A 20,764-nucleotide genomic window follows, 5' to 3' on the forward strand; every position below is an offset into this window, starting at 1 on the left:
TAAAAAGATTATAAAATAACACATTTTTTTACTTTTATTTTCAAGCTTCTATAATTGGTTTATATATTGACTTTTATTCTAAATTGCTACTTTTATTACTTATTATGAATGAAAGAGGAAGTTAAAAAATGGCGGCTGTTTTGAGTTGATTTGCCTCGGCTCTAACTTTTTGTTAACTTCGTATGATTTAATCAACACAATTGGGATGGGAGTCAATCAGCTGTGGGGTATACTTGCTCCTATCAAAACCCACAAAACTCTGAAGTCCCTAAAAGGTCAGACCATAGTAGTTGATTTGAGCGTGTGGATTTGCGAAAGTTCATCAGCTTTGCAGGGAGTGCCTGTCACAAAACCACACCTCCGGTTAGTCTCAATAGCGCCCTCAGCGTTGAGAATTCATTAATTGTACAATTGCTCATTAATTTTCCTCATATCAATAATAATATAATTATGTAATTTTGTGCTTCAGCACAGTGTGAATTGTTTCATCATCTGAATGTATTTTGGACATTTTGTTTGAATTTTTTCGCTTTTTTTTTGACAATTTGAGAAGTAGGCCTAACTTTTCTTGCAGTTTTGCAACTTTTTGCAAAAGCATAACTTGGGAGATTTATTTTGATGATAATCCAACGCATTTTCAATATTTACGATATCATTCCTCAACATCCAAACTTCAATATAACAAAATTGCTATTTGCAATATCGATAACAAAATAATATTGAATAATCGAGTGATATCGATAATATCAACAACAGTGCTTACGAAGTTACTGTTATTTTTGTTAACATAGTTGAATGATCCTAATTTGTTTTAAATATCTATAGGAACCTCTTCTTCCGTGTGACCAATCTGACTCAGTTGGGTGTCAACCTGATCTTCGTTCTGGACGGTGAACCACCGGAACTGAAGTGGGATGAGATGGAGAGACGGACCAATGCCCGCATTGAGGGCGGGGCACGAGGCAGATGGGGGCATTGGAGGAGCAAACGGAGTAAGACAGCCACAGGAGGAACTGCCGTGAACAGGAGTGTGGCAGGCGGAAAGAAGAAGAAAGAACGAAAACGATTCAAGTTTGTAGTCAAGGAGGTATGCCTGCATTCTGAAAACTTTATACCTAGCCACACCCACAGCTACAATTTAAATTGCCTATAGAGATGCTTATCCTCAGTTGAAATTACTTCATGCCTGAAACCAGAAAATGGGCAGCAAAAGTATAAGGCATAAAGAGATCAATAGACAACATTTGCTTTTGCTGAAATTTTCAGAAATTGATGGATTTGGGATTAGTATTTTATAGGAAATATTGTTACACTGACCTGTTGAAAGTTCTGTGTTCATAGATGCTGGGGAAAAAAACCCAAAAGTGCTGTAGTAGTCTGGTTCCCTGACTGTACTTTAGACGGAACAGAGCAATTTATCTATAGACGTCAGGGAATCAGACTAGCTGACTTGCACCTGTTCATGGATGTGTAATCAAAATTACTGATTGCAAAGAAAATGTATTGGGACTAACTGAATTTGGTAAATTGGGGGCAGTATTTGAAAACAGGTAGTTTTTCTGCACCATCATTGGGAATTGATTCAAAAATTCCACTTTTCTTGAATATGACAGCACACCAGGTGCCATGATTTCACAGGATGCTTGAGACTATTAAAATCCAGTAAGGTATTTCATAATAATTTGCTAGTTTTGTTTTTTGATGTTTGCATATGTTGTATATTCCCTTTAAGATTCAGACAGTCTTGATGTCAAAGAGCATTTAACTAAGCTGTGTTTGAATTGTTTGTATTTTGTTTCAGTGTCAGGAGATGCTAGAGAGTCTTGGTGTTCCCTGTGTGCAGGCTGTAGGAGAGGCAGAAGCAATGTGTGCTCTTATGAACGTACAAGGGGTAAGGAGAGGAGGGTGGGTCTGTGGAATCAGTAGCCAACTTGGCTTGTGTGCTCTTATGAATGTACAAGGGGTAAGGAGGGTTGGCATGTGAAATCAGTAGCCAACTTGGCTTGTGTGCTCTTACGAACGTACAAGGGATAAGGAGAGGAGGGTGGGTCTGTGGAATCAGTAGCCAACTTGGCTTGTGTGCTCTTATGAACGTACAAGGGGTAAGGAGAGGAGGGTGGGTCTGTGAAATCAATAGCCAACTTGGCTTGTGTGCTCTTATGAATGTACAAGGGGTAAGGAGAGGAGGGTGGGTCTGTGGAATCAGTAGCCAACTTGGCTTGTGTGCTCTTACGAACGTACAAGGGGTAAGGAGAGGAGGGTGGGTCTGTGGAATCAGTAGCCAACTTGGCTTGTGTGCTCTTACGAACGTACAAGGGGTAAGGAGAGGAGGGTGGGTCTGTGGAATCAGTAGCCAAGTTGGCTTGTGTGCTCTCATGAATGTGCAAGGGGTAAGGAGAGGAGGGTGGGTATGTTAAATCAGTAGCCAACTTGGCTTGTGTGCTCTTACGAACGTACAAGGGGTAAGGAGAGGAGGGTGGGTCTGTGGAATCAGTAGCCAACTTGGCTTGTGTGCTCTTACGAACGTACAAGGGGTAAGGAGAGGAGGGTGGGTCTGTGGAATCAGTAGCCAAGTTGGCTTGTGTGCTCTCATGAATGTGCAAGGGGTAAGGAGAGGAGGGTGGGTATGTTAAATCAGTAGCCAACTTGGCCACCAATTTTAAGAAAGGAAAATGAAAGCTTTTGGACTGAAGAGTGTTTAGGCCAAAAAATAATAATAACAATACTGCTTCCGATTACATGGCATTAGAAAATAGAGCAGGTAGGTGGGTTTTTTTTAAAGCATTTTTTGTGTGTTTCTTCTCAGCTTGCCGATGCCTGCTTGACTGAGGATGGGGATGTGTTTCTCTATGGGGCCCGAACTGTCTACAAGAACTTCACGCTCAACACAAAGGCAAGCTCTTAAAATGAAAGGATTTAATGAACATTATCTTGTTGAAAAATTATTTTCAAAGCAAATATCTGCGTTGCACACCATGTATTTTTTTTTTAGGATTTACACATTGAGTGCTACTCCATTAAATGCTGGTAAATTCAGCTATGCCATTGCAGTGGTCAAAATCAGCGGACTGACTTTTTTAAAATTTACAAATTCCCTTGTTAATTTGATATAGCCATGCTTTGACTGGAGGTGATTGATATGCCAGCTGTACCTAGTTACCTCTTTTGATGGAATTCTTTTGATGGAAAGTCACAGTGTTTACATGAATGTGATCTGATTGTTTTTGACTAGTCTGTATGCAAAAACATGGCAGGGGAAGTGGAAGAAATTTTTGACTGTCTGTGACTGATCAAACAATAGGAGGCCGGGACATTTTAACCCTAAATCCCTAGCCTGATTTACTAGGAACATTACCCATCCTGGCAAATTCCAACACCATATGGGAAATTGTACACACATATTTCTGTTATAAGATGGAATTATTGAATCGGGGTGATGTAAATCAAATTAGGTTTTGCCCTTCACCGATGTTTAAACACTGTATACTCAGTGTGTTACCTCCCGAGTGACAGTTGGAAAAAATCACTCGGGTTGGACTCGAACCCACGACCTCCTGCTTTCTAGTCCAGATGTCTTACCACTCGACCACCGAGCTAACGGGATCGGTAAGCTCTTTTTTCCAACTTTCACTCGGGAGGTAACACACTGAGTATACAGTGTTTAAATGTCGGTGAAGGGCAAAACCTAATTTGACACCTATTTCTGACTTTGATTCTGGAGGTGTTTCAATCCAATGTAAAAGACTGTCAGTTTAGGGGTACTGTACCCATTCTGACAGATTCCAACAAAACATGCCGTTGGGGTTTGATGGGTTGAGTTCTGTTACAGGGTTAAAATATTTCCAATGATTTTTCTGATTTCTCAGGATCCACACATTGAATGCTACTCAATGGATGACATTGAGTCACGTCTTGGTTTGGACCAGAGCAAGCTTGTTGCCCTGGGGCTCCTCCTCGGCTGTGACTACACCCTGGGGGTTGTAGGCGTTGGTCCTAAGCAAGCCGTGGGGCTGATGAGGGAACTAGGACCTGAAGTGAATGCTCTGGAGAGATTCAGAGACTGGGCTGATGGGAAGGTACCTCGGAATTGCTTACAGGAAGGTATGGATGAACGTCTTGTCATTGAATTAGAGAGAATATGCAACATTTACTTTTGCTGTAGCTTTCAAAAATGGATAGGGAAAGAGTGTTGCAACCTGATGTTGCTTAATGTTTTCTTCATATATTATCTCAATGAAGGTCAGTTATTGCAAAAAAGATGATAATACATGCATCTGGGAATCAGGTCAAGGAACCAGACTTGCTAGCTTGCACCCATTTGCGGATGTGTGAAGGATTGAAAACAAAATTTGATAAGGCCAAAAAAAAAAAGTCTCCGGTTTCTGGTATGCGCGTGCGTCGCCGTAGCCATGCGCGTCGGCAAAATGAAAAAGTTTTTTTTCCAATGAAAGATGATGTCTCAAAACCACCAAACTCACTGGTTTGACTGGAACCTGCTGCTGCACAATTTTAACGTGTTTTTAGATTGGGTTATGATCGAGAATAAGCTTTATACATGTGGCCTCTCTGGTCTCCCATAATATTTGCACTAAGTTTAGTCGGGCACCATTTGCAGTCATCAGCTGACATTCGAAGCAAAAAAAACAGGTAAAAAGAAAAAAAAGCCGCGTCGCCGCACCACTTGTTGGGCAAGCTCCATACCAGAAACCGGAGACTTTTTTTTTTTGGCCTAAACTGGGGGCAGTAATTTCAACAAGTCATTTTCCCAACGATACTACTGGTCTGTTTTGATGTTATCCATCAGCTCCCAAGAAGTCACCCCACTGTGCCCGCTGCACCCATGTAGGCTCAGGGAGAGAGCATAAGGTGTACGGCTGTGCCATGTGTCACAGCGACGTTGCCTGCCATCCTAAGTCTGTTGACACTCCAGAGTGCTCGTGTGCGTGGCATGCGTTAGCAAGATCTAGGGCAAAGGCATCGATGGAACCACAGGTCATGAAGTAAGGATTAGTTAGTCTCACTGATGTCTATATAAAGACTGGATAGCGGATAAAGAGCCGCACACTGAATGAATTTGACGCCATATTGGTGAGACCGGTGAGACCGGCTGGTGATCTACAAAAGACAAGTTGCTGTCTTTATAGACAGCATGATTTTTTTTTGTAACATCGCGGTTCACTTGACTTATATTTTGACCACCACCACCGACCAAGGTTTACAATTTTTCTAACGTCGTGGTTTACTTTTTTAATGCCGCAGTTCACTTTTTCGGCGTTTTGGAAATAATAATCACTACGGAAATGTGTCCTTTTTAGAACATCATAATATGTGTACGTGACCAAAATGCGCGTCAACTGTTGATACAACGCGCGCTATATATACGCGTAGAACGTTCGTATTATACGCGGCCATCTTCGTGAGACCGGGGGCGAATTGGTCAATATGCAAAGTCTACTGTGTGAATGGTGTATGGATATCCGCTATCCAGTCTTTATATAGAGATCAGTGGTTAGTCTCCTACAACGAAGCTCAACTGCATCCCATCCTACTCTGCCCCACCACTCCAAACCTCAACCCTTCTAGAAAAGAAAAACTAAAGACATGCTTATTGACAAATTTAGCAAAATAGGTCTCTCTGATATGACGTCAGTTCCTACAGATTGTCCCGTGCATTGGCATTTTGGGTGTCAAACTGTCCTGACATGCACCGGCTGTGCCGTATTTGGAAGAAATTCTATTCTGACTGCCCCTACGCTAATGTTTTTATGGGAAAAAAATAGAAAAAAAAACACCCAAAACCATCAATTAGTACCTTCTAGTTTACCCTTGACAATTTGCAGACGCCTCCATATGATTGCACACAAAAATATTACAAAAAAACCCCAAATTCCCAACCTAACTACCCTATTTGTGAATCGGAAACAGAACTATCATTTTGTTTTTTTGCCTAACAGATTAATACCAGTTTGATTACCCGACATCTTTTTGTATTTTTCTATCGCTCACTAGGAAAGCTTGTGCACTACCGGACTTCCCCAGTGAGCCAGTTATAGAGGAGTTCTTGTCAGTAAAAGACAAGTGTCCAAAGACAAAGCTTTCATGGAAGAGACCTCAGCTCATTAGTGCGCAGGTAACTCGTGGGTTAATATTTGTATTAACCAATAAATACTAGGAGGACGGTACACAGGGGGAGGGGGTGCACTGGGGCGTGGGGGGGGGGTGAACTGGGGCGGGGGGGGGGGGGGGGGGGGGGGAGCTGATTTTCAGAGAGTGACAGAAAATGTGGAGAAAATGAGACGGAAAATGACAGTGAGTTTTACATATAGCCCATTATCATGTTGCAGCCATTTGGATTTTTCCCATTCAAATGTATCGTCGGTGAAGGGCAAAACCTAATTTAATTCAAATCAATGTAACCAAAGCGAGGCTGGAAGGAAAAATAGTCTGGTTCCTTTTTGCACAGAAAAAAGTTATCACTGTTATTGGATACAGGGAACATGACTGAAATGGTGGCAGCATGATAAAGTTCTATTGGCATATTGTAGAGCATATCAGAGCCCACTGATATTCATGATTTATTTGTTTGATTGTTTTGTTTTTTTTGGTTTGTATCCGTTGCAGAAGTTTGTTTCGTCCAAACTAGAATGGCCGGAGGACTACACAGTAGAGAAAGTCTTCCCATTGGTCACTCTGTGGGACCTGACGGCCATATCATCCGGTCAGTCCTTCGACCCTCGGCTTCACTTGACACCGACTGCAGTGATCAAGAAGAGAGTCAGGCAAGGTGTGGCGTGTGTTGAGGTCCAGTGGCAAAGTAAGTTACACACTGTCCATTTATTTCAGTCAAGACTAGAATTGCATTATTTATTTATTATCAGGTGTAAGAGCCATTGAGTGATTTCCCATGAGAAATCACTTAACGGCTGTTACATTAAACGTTCTATTGTTCCACTTCCCTTTTCATATGTTTATACTCTTGTTTTTATGTACTTTTTTGTTTAAATGTTTTTGTGTGTCCTTTTTTTGCAACAGCTCTCATTTATTTTGTACACATTTTCTAATCAAGGTCGTCCTCGATTTGGTTTCTGTCCTCATATTGCATGTGTATGTCCTCGATTTACACCATAAACAAACACCGGCCACCACTTCTGTAATGGGGATCATTGGACTAGTAGAAAGCATTCATGACTTTGGCCAAACTTTTCAAATCACACTCTATCCTGTCTCTTTGAAATAGCTGGTATTCCCCACTCCGAGCTTCAGTATCCCACCACTATTGAAAGGGAAGAACTATTCGCCACAGCCTTCCCTGCATTGATGTCAACGTTTGAGGAATCAAAAGCTGCCAAGACCAAACAGAAACGTAAGTCCAATGTTTGATTTGTCATCTTCGATTAAGATTCAATCAGAATTTGTCTGTGTGAACACAGCCTTACTATTCAATACAAATAGGCACACTTCATTGTGTCAGTGCAAAAATGTCATAACTCCCAAATTTGTCCAACACTTTGTGTATTTTTTATTAAGATTGACCCACATATTATTTTCATTCCACAGAACTGAAGACACAAAGAAAAATGTGTCCAATTTTCTTGTTCCTGGTTTTCCCTTTTTTAAGTTATTGTGCTTTGTTTTTAGGAAAAAAGACTGTCAGCTCCTTGAGTGATGCCTTTCAAGACATGGATTTGACTTCTCCTGACCTCACATCCTCCTCAACAATCGTTGCTGAAGACAGACCTCCTACGTCAATCGCCAAAGGACCCTCCATGAGAAACATCAATGTGAAACCTTTGTATCGCAAACCAAGGCGGAGTAGAGAGATCACGACAGGAAATGTCTCACATTCTTCCATTGAGGATGAAGGTGAAGATGATGAAGAAGATAAAGATGATGAAGAAGATGAAGAAGATGAAGAAGAAGAAGACGTGGATGCAGAACCGCTACCTCTGAGTGAACGACTTCGTCTCAAGAGGGAAGATGTTGAGACCATAACATTAGATGAGTCATCATTCTCATCATCATTCTCATCATCTGTTTCGCCAGGCAACCCAGAAGATGCCAACTTCAGTCTTGGCTTTGAGCTGACCAAGATGCTTTCGCAGGACGACACTCTGCTGCAGCCTAAGGAATGTGGAAGTCATTCTGAAACGTCAGATCAAGAACTTTCAGAAGGCAGAGAAGGAGGGCCAACAGAACAGACGGAACTCGGAGGAGTTATAAACCTTTGTGAACCTTCACTAGTCCAAGCAGCACAGGAATGTCCCCCTTTCGCCATCAATTTCAGCTTAAAATTTGAAGTGACGAATGTTCTCAGTGAAGATGAAAGTCTTCTACAGAGGAATGAGACGTTAGGAGTGGAAGATGCAAGAACAGAAGAGACAACGGGAGATGAAAATCCATCTGAAAAGTCAGAGCTGCCCGAAATATCAAAAGATACGGAGAGTTTGTTGGTCAGAGGCGAATGCGGGGAGAGGTTTCTTCCCAGTGTAGAGAAGGATCAGACGTCACTGGGCAGCAGCTTGAGGTTAGGTGTTACGTCAGATATACACGGATCAGGAGATACATCAAACGGGGAAGCTAGCGACAAGAACCAAGACGACGATACAGAAGACATCTCTCTTGATTTCAAAGAAAAGTTGAGGTGCTTCCTTCAAAAATTTGAGGACAAAAATGGTCCGCTGGGAAAGGATGAAAAACTGGGAGGAAGTCCTGAAGAGTTAAAAGGAAGTTTACTCCAAGATGATGAGGGAGAGTCTGATGGATGTGATGTTGAACTTGCTCATGATGACGGTCTTGTTTTGAATCATGGGGGCTTAGAGTCGGAGTCACCATACACGTGTTTATCAACCTGCGACAGGGGACAATTCTCTTCACAGACACCTGCTGGGACTTTGTGCCACACGCTTGCCCCTCTGCCTATAGATGTAGACACCCCCATTGTGGATGATGAATCCTTCCTTGGCACTTCTAACCAATCAGAGCCAGTGAGACTAAGAGCAGGGCAAAATGGACAGCCAATCACAACACCCGTTTCACACCTGCCAAGGAAATTCAAAGACTTGAGTATTTCCCAAGGAGCCTGTCATCAAAGTGTGTCAAGTCTTTCAATTGGCCAATCAGGAACCACCTCACATCGTGAACAGATCTCAGCCAATCACAAACCAGGACGTTCTTTGAACAACCAATTGGAATCCATCTTACATGAAGTGGAGAACAGTCCTGTTTCCCTATTGGACAGATTGAGAAGGAAACATGGGAATCAGAATGGAGTTCTGTCTGCTGCCCTCACGATGAAAACTGGGAGCACATTTGGCGGGAAACGAGGACGTGACCGGAAAATTCTGATGGAAATATTTGATGGCGACAATGAAGAAGATGACGTCATGCCATAGCTAATCAGAAAAAAAAATACCTCAAGTTTTTCCCCCTTTCCTTAGTAAACCATGAAAGTTAAAAAAGTGTTGAAAATTGGTTTGCTGCAAATACTGCAATCCTGTGTTGATTCTAACATGGTGTTTATTTTTATTCAAGGATGGTAAAAGGTTAAACTTGCAGTATACTGTTGATCAGTAGGCAACACAAAATGCCGTCATTGCCAAACAACAAAAGTTAATTTTATACGCCCATTTTATTTTCAGCAAAGAAACAATCTTCCTACTACAACTTCGCGCACCAAGGCTGAAACCCAATTTATTGATTGTCCTTACTCATTTATTATTAACATCGTAGTTCAATAATTCAGATGCGGAAGAGAAATCAATAACTAAGGCCAGATTGGAGGAATGTTTTAATGATGTCATGACTTGATTCACTCGAACTTATCACTTCATCGAAACTATTGGCAACAGTTTAAGTAACCTGTGATTTTGATCAGTTTCTTGCTCTATGCTTGACCGAGTTGCTCAATTATTGAATAATTTCACAGAATCTGAAATCCAGTGTAAATCCAAGTTAGATTTTATTAGTCTTATCATTTCAGTGGCCGCAAAAATATTGACCGATGATAAATCGGGTCCCGTTTTTAACTAACCGGACATGTTTCCGGAGCCGAAATGTCCAATCACAATAATTAAGGTCATTTATAACGCTAAGGACTCTGTGATTGTAACCACAACAACAAACAGCACGCGTCTACCTGCCCCATAGTCGGTCCCCTTTTGGATTACTGATTGAGATATCTAAAGGATGAGTCGGGGATGAGACGGTGAGATACCCAACAGCTTTCGTGGGCGTAACACAAAGGGGTTGGAAGTGGTCAATAGGACTTGTGAAGCGTGGTTATCAATGGAGTACTATCAGTGTTTGGAGGTCGGTTTGGTGGATACAAAAGCTGCATTCTAAACATGACAGCACTCTTCAACAGACAAAAAGTGGAGCCTCACTCGGTGGGAATTAAGCAAGCTTAGCCACTGAACTCTTTTCAGTTTGGTATAGCTCCATGGTGGTGTACCAGACTTTACCATTACAGCCGCCATAGGACTTGACCTCTTGGTACACTACACGTGTTCCGTTATATTGGTCACTTATCAGTATCGCTTGCAATCTTATCAGACTTTGTTTGAAGAGTTCTCCGTTGGCGATTGGAAACCATCGTTATCTGTTGTAAGATATAATTCTGGGGAAGATATCTGTTTACTCTTTGGAGTTATATTGCGAACACGATTGGCTTTGTGCAGTATATATGGACAGTTGATCACAACACTATTATCGCATTTACGGAGATGATCTAACAGCGGCGAACGATGCAGAATCTTTATTTTGTCTAGTTGTTTCTGATTGGCTGCTACCTTGGATACCAATGATTTGTTTGTCACCGCTTTAAGTCACCATGGTGACAGACTGTGAACAATATGACTTGCCATAATTCCAAGCTATGGACCTGGAAAGTGTGAGTCCACCATGTTCGAGTGTTCTGATTGGATATCAAAGAAACCACACAAGGAAACTGACTCGGTGGATATAATTAATGAGCATTTGTATCGATTCATTGGGAAGCCATGCAACTCAAACTCATCATGCTTGTGGACCGACCAATCAGGCAAAATATGATGAAAGTATAGTGGCCATCAATCCTGGACAATAGGCCTTGCAAGTCACTTGGAGAAGACTCAAGTTGAAGCAACCCGGACTTAATAGCTCCATGCTCTTCCTTACTGCTCAGACCACCGTGGAACTTCCTCCATGCCCAGACAGACATTAGTTGTTATTGTGGATTGTGACTTTAGGATTGTGACTCCGAGACTCGACGACGCCGCCACTGGATTCACACTGCTGTAGAAAATTTGAACCTCTTGCTGCCTGAACCGTCATCCTTCACTTAGCGAGACACCACACAAGTATCTCCCTTTGGACCATGTGCTGTTCCATGTTGTGACAACAGCACCACCACTATATTGTGATGATTAATACCAGACAACTACATGAAGTCATTGGTAGACCACTCAGGATGAAGAAACTCTGAAAGTTAAAGGCTTTGTGTTTCTGTCTGAGGTAACAACAACGTCAGTGGACTCGACATGCAGTCCGCTACAGGGAGCCGTAGGAGTGATACCACGGATATCCCAACGTTCCTGACCATGACCAGCGCGCACGGCAACACAGCCAGCGGGCGTCGCCGGCGGCCTGATGCCGTCGAGAGAGGCTTCATGTCGGTCAGTGCCGTGGAGTTCAATCGGCCTCGACGACGGGCGCGGCTCAGTTTCCCACCGAATGAAGCCGATTTACCAAAGAAGGTAAGTCCAAAGTTTTGTTTTGTACATCTCTTTGACATAACCATTCTCGTTCAATATAAAGGTCCTACATTATTTCCTAGGTTAAAACTTTCTTTGGTTGTCGTCTTGTGTACATTGTCAAAATGCAGGAATGTGTTTTTCAGAATATTTGAAAGAACTGCCATGACCGACATAAGTGATTAATTTTTGGTCGTCTTTCAAAACAGTTCCCTTGAATGAAATAAAGATAATTTTATTTATTTATTTATTTTACATCTTGTGACATGAGTAATTATAATAAAATGAACAGGGGATGTCAAGGAAAAAACAAAAGTACAAGACCGTCATGTAAATGATGTTTTCATCCAGACCCCTATTAACCCTAACCGCCCTGAATCCTCCAAAATCCTTTTTGCAAATTGGAGGAATTTGCAGGATTAAGGTTACATGGCAAAAGTGCGTTGCTGATTTCGGAGGACGCCCTGTGTCAAGGTCTTGGGCCGGACCTTGTGTTGTTTATGCTCAGCCTAGCATAAATTTAGTCCTGGATTATACTTGACATCCTCCGCACTGCTCCAGGATGTCACTGCCTCTGCCTCAGCCTATTGACAGTCATAGCCGGAGGATTTTGCAGGATTCAGGCAGTGGTCACCTCTCCACGAACCATATTCAAGAAATACTGGAGGAATTTGCAGGATTGAGGCTACATGTATATGCTATTTTTCCATGAAAGGCATGAGGCCAATTGGAGGATTTTGCAGGATTGAGGCTACATCCTAGCAAAAAAGGCCTAGGGAGTTAGGGTTAAAAATATTAAACATAACAAATCTAAGAATATAAAAAACAATTTTAAAACAATAGGTTACAATAATGTTTGGACATCGAACCCAAAATAATGACGATTTTATTAGTTCAAGGTGTTGCGTTCCCAAGTTTAATGTGTCAATAAACTGTGTGAAAATTGTCTTAATGTAATTTTGAGTTCCAAAAATGTTAGCCACCATGTTGTTTAGACAATTTTACTTATGTGCAATTTATGTAAACTTGCTCTGCCTTATCGTAGCTTAGGAGCGCATAACCTAACGGATTAATACCGGTGCGTTTGCAGAACATAACGGCTTAGAAGTTTGGTAAACACCGCCCGAAGAGAATTCTATTGATCGAGGCGGCATATTTGGCGGAGCTATGAATAAACTGGATCGCTTTCCCCGTAACGGGGTTTGGAATATTGACTTGGCACGCATACGTGGCTGGGTGCATGGGTGTAAACGGAACTCGAGATAAATTTTCCAGTTCTATTCAGTACGATTGAGAAAGAATTCAAAGTATGTGTTGATATCAACATGCAGTGTTAAATACTTAAATTCGCACCTTGTTTGTCATATGATGCTTCTTTCTTTGTTGATTTGTTGTCCGTTATTTATCTTCAAAATGGAAACTAGAAGAAGATCGATGAGAAACACCGACATCTCGTGTCGAATTCAGTTCAAGATATAGCGAGTAGTGGCTTTCGCTTCGTCGAAGGAATTTGAGACCTTTTTGGCACTGAGGCGGTGTTTGATTTACGTTTCGAGATCAGTTTTGGAAACAGGCCAAAAAAATAAACGAGTAACGTGCGTCCGATGCGTTTGGCGAAATCACAATGTACTAACTCCTTACTTAGAATATGGTGTATCCATGCAGCTTGTAGATTGCGTTGCGTGATCACAGTATTTTTGGGAAAATTCTTGCAAGTCATTAATCAAATCGGGCAACCCGATACGCTTATTAATTTCATTTTGAAACATACCCGAAAAGCCAGTGTAAACAGTCCGTACCAATTTATAAGAGATACGATCAACCTGATGTCTCCTCTAAGTGCCATCATGTGGAGCTTCACGTGTTTATTGTTTATACATCGAGTTGAGATGTCAAAACTGGATAAATAAATGCCCGATTGAACTGAAAACGGCAGTGGTCAGACTCAGAGAGCCAACACGAACGCCTGAACTTGGTATGGCCATGGAGCTATAGCTCCATGGTATGGCCATGGCCAACTGTTATCGTGGCGTGGACTGTAGGCTGAGCCTGGTAAACCGTCTCTCGCTCCGTGTTGAGAGATAAATAGGCTTAATATCCCCATTTAGTAAATCATAATGAGGGTTACCATAGCATGAGTGGAGTATTACCTTATATTATAGCATGTTGTTCTATGCTGTTATATAATGTCAGCATGAGTCGTAGCAAAATGCTTTGTGCGTTTTACTGTTCTTTAATTGCAAACAAAAAGGAAAAAGTAACCTAACAACCACAAAGATATTTGCTGAATTTAATGTGTCTGTTCAGACTTTCAATACCAAGAATTGAGGGTTTGCGGTAGCTGTGAATTATATCTTTTTTTGAGTTGTGTGGTTCTGAGAAGAACCAGTTGTTGTAACTCGACGTTTCGAGCAGTGTGCTCCGTTCATCATCAGGGAATTTATGACGTGCAGTTACCCCTATTTAGTGACGCGTTTTCCAGCTAACCACTTCTTTAGCTTCGTCAAAATTGTCAAACTGTATTGACTGTACTCGGCCGTTATTTGCTCAACTTATTGGAGCCGTTACCCTCATACCTCTGCAGCCATTTTTTTTGTTAGCCTTTCCAATCCTGACGCATTAACCACACGACCGCGGCCGTTTCACTGTTCGCTGTTTACCAAGCATTCTTGCGCATTGTGCAATATATCGACTTGCGTCTGACACCCTCATCTTTGTTCAAGCAAAGAGGTTGGTGATGAGGGCCCTCGAACCCTGCAGGGGTAAAACTTCACCAATAAGGGTTTTCTTCGGGGAGAGCAAGTCAAGATTTTTTTAATGCCAGGGAAGTGTTTTCACTTTTGTCTTCTGGCGTCAACTTGAGCCTTTTTCATATGCGCGGTTTAGTCCGTGTTGTTTCCGTTATATTAAGCCACATAAGGACTTTTTTAACTTTTGGTATACACGTACAATTATACGCAACGAACACAAAATGGACTGAAAATGTGCACGTGAAAAAAACCTGTAACTGCTAAATGTTGGCTCTTTCAAAATACGTGGCTATACAGGACTTCTTGTAACTTGGGATATTCATAGCTAAAGCTCATCGTGGAATGACAATGAAAGATGAAGCCGAGAACCTTAGCTTCCGTTAGGCTGGTGATGAACAACACATCTTTCGATGTCTTAATCCTGCCGAGATGACATGAGGATTCTTGTCGGTCCTGAATATAGCCACCGTCTTAATCTGATTTCGCTCCGTTGGTGACACCAGCTTACCCCCCGCAATCCAATAAAGCTTCTCCTGCTGGTCTTCGAAAGGGTTCTCTCGCCGCCAGAGCTCTTATCAAAAGGAGACCTTTTCTGAGACGTTTGAAACTTCTTTTCACTGCGTTACCATAAGGTCTAGCCTTGCTGTCTAGTTCTTTGTGTCTTGCGCACAGATTCTTGAAGATTTGCGGATGCTGTATGTAGCACCTATTGTAAAGTCTTTGAAGGGTTGCATGAGCATCTCAGAGGAGCTGAGCTACAACGTCTAGTGGTTATGTGATGTAATATACTTCCCCTCGCAGTTGCTACCTGTTATGTAGACCTAAATTTAAACTTCTGGCGCATTTTTTTTCGAAATTGAATTATGGCATGGGCTATAACTGGCATTTCCAATTTTATTTTGAAACAAACTTTCTTCATGTTGTGCCATTATGTGTTACATTGTTATTCGAACTGAAAAATTATTTGAACTGCTTATTATTTGTACCGGCATCAATGGCCCATTTCGTTTTCAATTGACACTGTTGTTACAATGAAAGAACATCTTATCATTCACACAGCAAGCGAGAATGTTATCCACCGCGAAAGCCTGGTCTGTTCAAGTTGCTAGGATACGCACTTGTCACGTACAATGCATGTGCCGAGGATTACACCGTGCCGAGTACACGGCATTCTGATTGCATGTACAATTCATGTTCAATATCTGAAACATCGTGACATAAATTTACCCTTTGACTTTAAAATTTGCACATCTGACTACCTTACCGCTCATCCACTTGAATCGTCTGCCTTGATTGCAATATTAACCCAACCCATCATTTAATATTAACCAGGTTTTTATTGATTCAGATTTGGAGTTTTTGATGGCACCTTTGTGAGTATTGACATAGTGCTTTGGCGCAGCATTACGCACGGCAAATATTCGATCGTAGTTCGATCTCACTCATCATTAGATAGTCAGGCGGTTAGAATAGGCTGTGCCATTGTATTATAGCACAGCTTTGGTCAATGATACATCTCATCATTGTAAGTTATGGGGCTGTGTTAGGGGTTAATGGTAGTGGCATTGTCGTTGCTCTCGCGTGCTAAAATTTATCAGATGTGCGCGATATTGTTCCGTTCTGCAGCTGGAAATTTGTCTTCTCTTGGTCCACTGGTTCGTTTATTTTGCCCCGCGGTAGATCTGTTAGCTGACACTGTTTTTGGTTTTTGCATAGGCGTAACCAGAACTCTGCAGAGCTTGGATCCAGCTACGAAAGAAGGGCAGATCCGGGGGGGGGGGGGGGGCGCAACATGGCCCCCACAAAAAAAATACCAACCCATTTTTTTTTTGGGGGGGGGGGATGACGTCGCAATGAAAGGCAGGCACTGTGCACACCACCATCTTTTCCTAAAAAAACCAATTGGTTAAAGTGGTCAGAAATTGCCACAGATCGCACCACACAGCATGTAGAATCCCCAAAAAATAAGGGGACCTTTTTTTAAGCGGGCCCCGAATCCCACGCCGTAATTTGTTGGACCCACTTTTTGGACCCACTTTTTGGGGGACCAAAATTGTTTTGCCCCTCCAAAAAATTGTGTTCTGGTTCCGCCCTTGTACGAAAGAACAATTAGTGACACAAACTTGTTAACCGCTGTGAACGTTTGATTAGCGCTTGTTTGCAATTTAATTTTGATTTGTGCTATAATGCGTCCGTGCGTTGGTTACGTTGGTAACTGGCTTGTCGTTCGGTATAACAAATCGTGTCTAGGTGACTCGGGGTCGGTTGGACTTTTAATTAAAATGTTTGTCAACTTGTCTTTTCAATCTCACTCTTCATTAGTGTTGTTTGCTTGAGGTAAAAGTTGTTATTTGTTTGCATGGTTGGTGGCATCCATAGGTTATGCACCCTAGCCTCTTGTACTCTAGCCGGCCATCAGTCATGTCGACTGACGTGATTTGTGAACACAAAAGTTCAATCAACCTGTTGCTATATATTGTTGGAGAATTCACAATGCATTCTGACAAAAAAAATACCAAAACAAAATGTGCGCCCCTGGCATGGATTCTGACCTGAGCTCTGACTTAGAGAAAGATAAACTTAAAAGTTCACCAGACATTGTCTGTGGGGAACCAATTGATTTTTGGTTACGTTTTCAATTTGGCAGGGGTACTTGTCAAAACAAACATCTTTACACCAATCAGATCGAAACCTTACAGGTGCACGGGGGTGCGTAAGGTGGAAGGGGGGCTTGACTGTTCCAAGTTAGAATAACAACATCATTATGATGAGAATCTTTGGGTAGACCATGGAGCTATATAAAGCTTTTTATAGCTCTATGGGTAGACTACAGTATATACATGTATAGAGTATAATCACATGGCTACAGGAGTATAAAGTAAAACCAAGCTTCTAGTGCAACTCAACACCTCGAGAGTAATAAATACCATGATATTGGACGTGCTCACCTACATTTTGGTATCATAATATATTCGACAATTTAGTCAAATAATTCAGTCAGTTTCATTATACAATAATAAGCGCATAAGATGTATATACCTGTAATAAATTTGATCATAAAACTATAAATTATAATATTGCCATTTGCGGAGGGAAAAACCAATTACATGTTTACCCCACGCGTTTTGTCGACGCGGGCGCCATTAGCAGTACTCGACCGTGACAAATCACCGCTTCCCCCCGGTGCATAGCAACCAAATCACGGCACCGATCGCGATTGTTACCTGTTCATGCGAGAGTTTACTGGTGGATTGGCTTACACACAACTCCAGTATGAAAGAACCACTCGTGGAGGGAGAGCCTCTAACAACTCAATTACAAAAAGGATTGGATTACGAGCATTGTTGGCTGGAAAGGCAATGGAAATATCAAAGCTTTCGTTGGAAGTATTTTTTGGATAAAATATAGAGGTACATTTTGAGAATAATTTCTCACGATGCCAAAAACTTTTGTTACGGAAAACAAAAATGGAAATTCTGTACATAAAGAATTTACATTAACTTAAACAATTCATCCAAATCAAAATAGGTATCTTTGATATAATAATGGAACAGGAAACCAGGAAACGAACTTTCATGTTCGATTCCTGAGGGTTGTTTTATTGAATTGAGTTGGAAGAAATCGAAAAAAAAAAATTGCCATTCAAAGAAAAAAACCTAACTATTTGACGAAACAATTGAAATCAACTTTTATATTATGATCCAGTGATTGATTGAACGGCAATTACACTGTGCGTATAGGTTTTTTTTTCTCGGAACGTGTCTTGCATTTAAAGTTCAAACTTTTTTTTCGTGCGCCATAAAGCACATCAATCACCAACCGGCCCCAGCGTTTCCTTAGTTACGGGCAATAAACACTCGACTTCAGTGCCAGCGTGCAAGTCAAGGCCTCTAACTCTCCAGTCGACCTTTGTATCGGAACAATCATTCTGTGCACTCCACTCGTCGTGTTTTTGTGCTTCAACGAACTGGTTTAGTGTATTGGGTGATATTTGCAGTGAAACTAGCTTGGTATTGCAACAGCTCTCCATGTTATTGGATGATTTGGATATAAAATTGGGAATATTATGTTGTTCTGTGGAGTGTTCTTGTCTTGTTTTCGGGACACCGTTGCCGTCCCACTGTTGGATAGTTGAAACAATCTTTGTTGGTAGCAGGTGAATTTTATTCCTTCGTGATTGGATCATGGATAGAGCATGGTTGTGGACAGAGGAAGCCAGATTTTAGCGAGTGCGCGGAATGTAGACTAATTCGTAGACAACTGGATTGTAGATTATTCGTTCAGTGGTAAGTGAAACGATCAGTTCTCGCCCAGAAAGTCATACCAAATATTTCCTGAACGCTGTAACAAAAATATATGAAGGGCCTCAGTTTGTGCAGGCTAAATTAAACTGGAACACTAGTTCTATTTCTGATGAAAAGTTTCGCTGGAACGAAAAATACCGGAATATATTTTTATCTGCTGCTTTCAATTCGCAACAATTGTGGTTGTTTTTTGTTTCCCAGAAATTGAAAGTTATACGATAGTGGATGACATGAAAGTGACGGTCTGGATGGAATATATCGAGGTTGATTTTTTTTGAGCTCCGTTAACGCGTACGGACTGTTTGTCGTCAGTCAGTACATGGAGAAATAACAGCGGCGGAATGCGCTTCAAAAAGTTGGCAAACTCTTACATAGTAAACTCTTGTACCTTTTTGTACATGTACAGTATTGATATTAGTTGCGGAAAGAAAACTCTTCTCGGCTTTGGTTTCATGTAAAATGTATTCATACGAAGCAGTTTTTGGTCTACTTTACGATCGTTCAACATATATTTTGTTCAGTTTGTCTTAAGTATTATATAGTTACTAGGCCGAGGCTTGGATTATTTGCTGCTTTTGTTTTTGTGAAAGGGTAACCATTTTTTGGGTCAAAACTTTTCATAAGCTAAATTCTCAATAAATGGAAACCCTTTTATTGCCCAAACTAATCAAAACACCTCTACAAGTTTTTTCGTACATTTTGTTTGTTTGTTTTGTTTGTTTGTTTTGTTTGGACCAATTTTTTTGGGTCAAAACTTTTCAAAAGCTAAAATCTCAATTAATGGAAACCCTTTTATTGCCAAAACTAATCAAAACACCACTACCATGTTTTCTTAGATTTTGTTTGTTTGTTTTGTTTGTTTTGTTTTGACCATTTTTGGGGGGGTCAAAACTTTCCAAAAGCTAAATTCTCAATGAATGGAAACCCTTTTATTGCCAAAACTAATCAAAACACCCCTACCATTTTTTCTTACATTTTGTTTGTTTGTTTGTTTTTAGAATATTTATTTCTCCTATTCTATATCCTTGTTCCTTTTATCATTTATAGGGACAGAAGAAATCCTCACTTCAACCAATGGCGGACGAGGTGCGATACGGACAGAATGGACGGCCAAAGTTCATGTCTGCATCCTTCACTCCTGGTCAGTTTGGGGATCATGGTTTCCTGCGAGGTACTGAGAGGAGGATCAGTGCAAGTAATAGTAAAGTCATCGTGTCGTACCTCAGGGTGAGTTCTGAAGGCTTTTAAGTGAGGCTCAGGGTAAATTTATTGAGGTTTAAGACAAACTTTTGAGGTAAGTTGAGTTAAGTAATTGATTCATACCTCAGGGTGAGTACTTTGGATTCATTGAGGTTCAGTAGGTGTAAATATGATGTCACAATTTTAGAATGACATTTGTAATTAAGTCGGACGAGGTTCAGTAGGCTGTGAGGTTCATGGCAAATTTAGTGATGTACAGAAAAAGGGTTCCTCGTGTTTGAATATAGTGAGGTTCAGGTTTGAAAATTGGTCCAATGTTATGTTTGTGAGGTCAAAAGAAAAAGATAAAAGGATTTACATCAGTTTTAGTAACTTTGAAGCCTGTGAGGAAACGAGACGTTTTCTTGAGGTTCAACAAGTGAGAATATAGTGTGCACTGTGAGGTATGAGGTTCAAATGAGGAGAGAGAATATATTGTGCACTGTGAGGTATGAGGTTCACATGAGGTTTATTGGGTTTTTTCTTCCGTTACAGAAGCAATTACGGCAGCGTCTTGTCCAAGGAGCGGGATCTGATGATTTGTCTCTTAGTGATGAGGAATCTACGGGTGATGATGCAACACTTCGCATACCTGGCAAAATGGTAAGACTCATCAATTATAAATATCTGTGAAGATTTTTTCCCCGTCATATTAATGCCAGAAAATCTCAATCCCTTCTGTGTTCAGAATCCATCAACATACAACAAGCCTGCTCTGTGTGAGTGATGTTCAATTGTACTT

At 41.2% G+C, this 20,764-nt stretch overlaps 2 protein-coding genes across 5 annotated transcripts in view; both read left to right on the forward strand.

The window, feature by feature from the left end:
* Positions 1–115: 115 nt before the first annotated feature.
* LOC119725723 (flap endonuclease GEN homolog 1-like) lies at positions 116–10,816 on the forward strand. The gene is made up of 10 exons (XM_038197268.1): positions 116–363; positions 826–1,087; positions 1,802–1,891; positions 2,807–2,893; positions 3,867–4,101; positions 4,805–5,000; positions 6,010–6,130; positions 6,622–6,814; positions 7,238–7,363; positions 7,639–10,816. The coding sequence occupies exons 1-10, from the start codon at positions 206–208 to the stop codon at positions 9,390–9,392; spliced, it is 3,222 nt and encodes a 1,073-aa protein (XP_038053196.1). The 5' UTR covers positions 116–205; the 3' UTR covers positions 9,393–10,816.
* The window catches only part of LOC119725720 (NACHT domain- and WD repeat-containing protein 1-like), a 30,249-nt gene continuing 20,164 nt past the window's right edge, over positions 10,680–20,764 (forward strand). For 2 of the 4 annotated variants that reach the window (XM_038197265.1, XM_038197266.1), the window contains exons 1-3: positions 10,681–11,732; positions 19,831–20,010; positions 20,518–20,625. In XM_038197265.1, the coding sequence (XP_038053193.1) occupies positions 11,517–11,732; positions 19,831–20,010; positions 20,518–20,625 (504 nt within the window). In that variant the 5' untranslated portion in view covers positions 10,681–11,516. Of the gene's footprint in view, positions 11,733–18,316; positions 18,766–19,830; positions 20,011–20,517; positions 20,626–20,764 lie in introns of those variants that run through there. The other 2 variants (XM_038197264.1, XM_038197267.1) reach the window with 2 other exon arrangements.

Source organism: Patiria miniata, unplaced genomic scaffold (assembly GCF_015706575.1).
Source record: "Patiria miniata isolate m_02_andy unplaced genomic scaffold, ASM1570657v1 HiC_scaffold_19, whole genome shotgun sequence".
NCBI classification, from domain to species: domain Eukaryota; kingdom Metazoa; phylum Echinodermata; class Asteroidea; order Valvatida; family Asterinidae; genus Patiria; species Patiria miniata.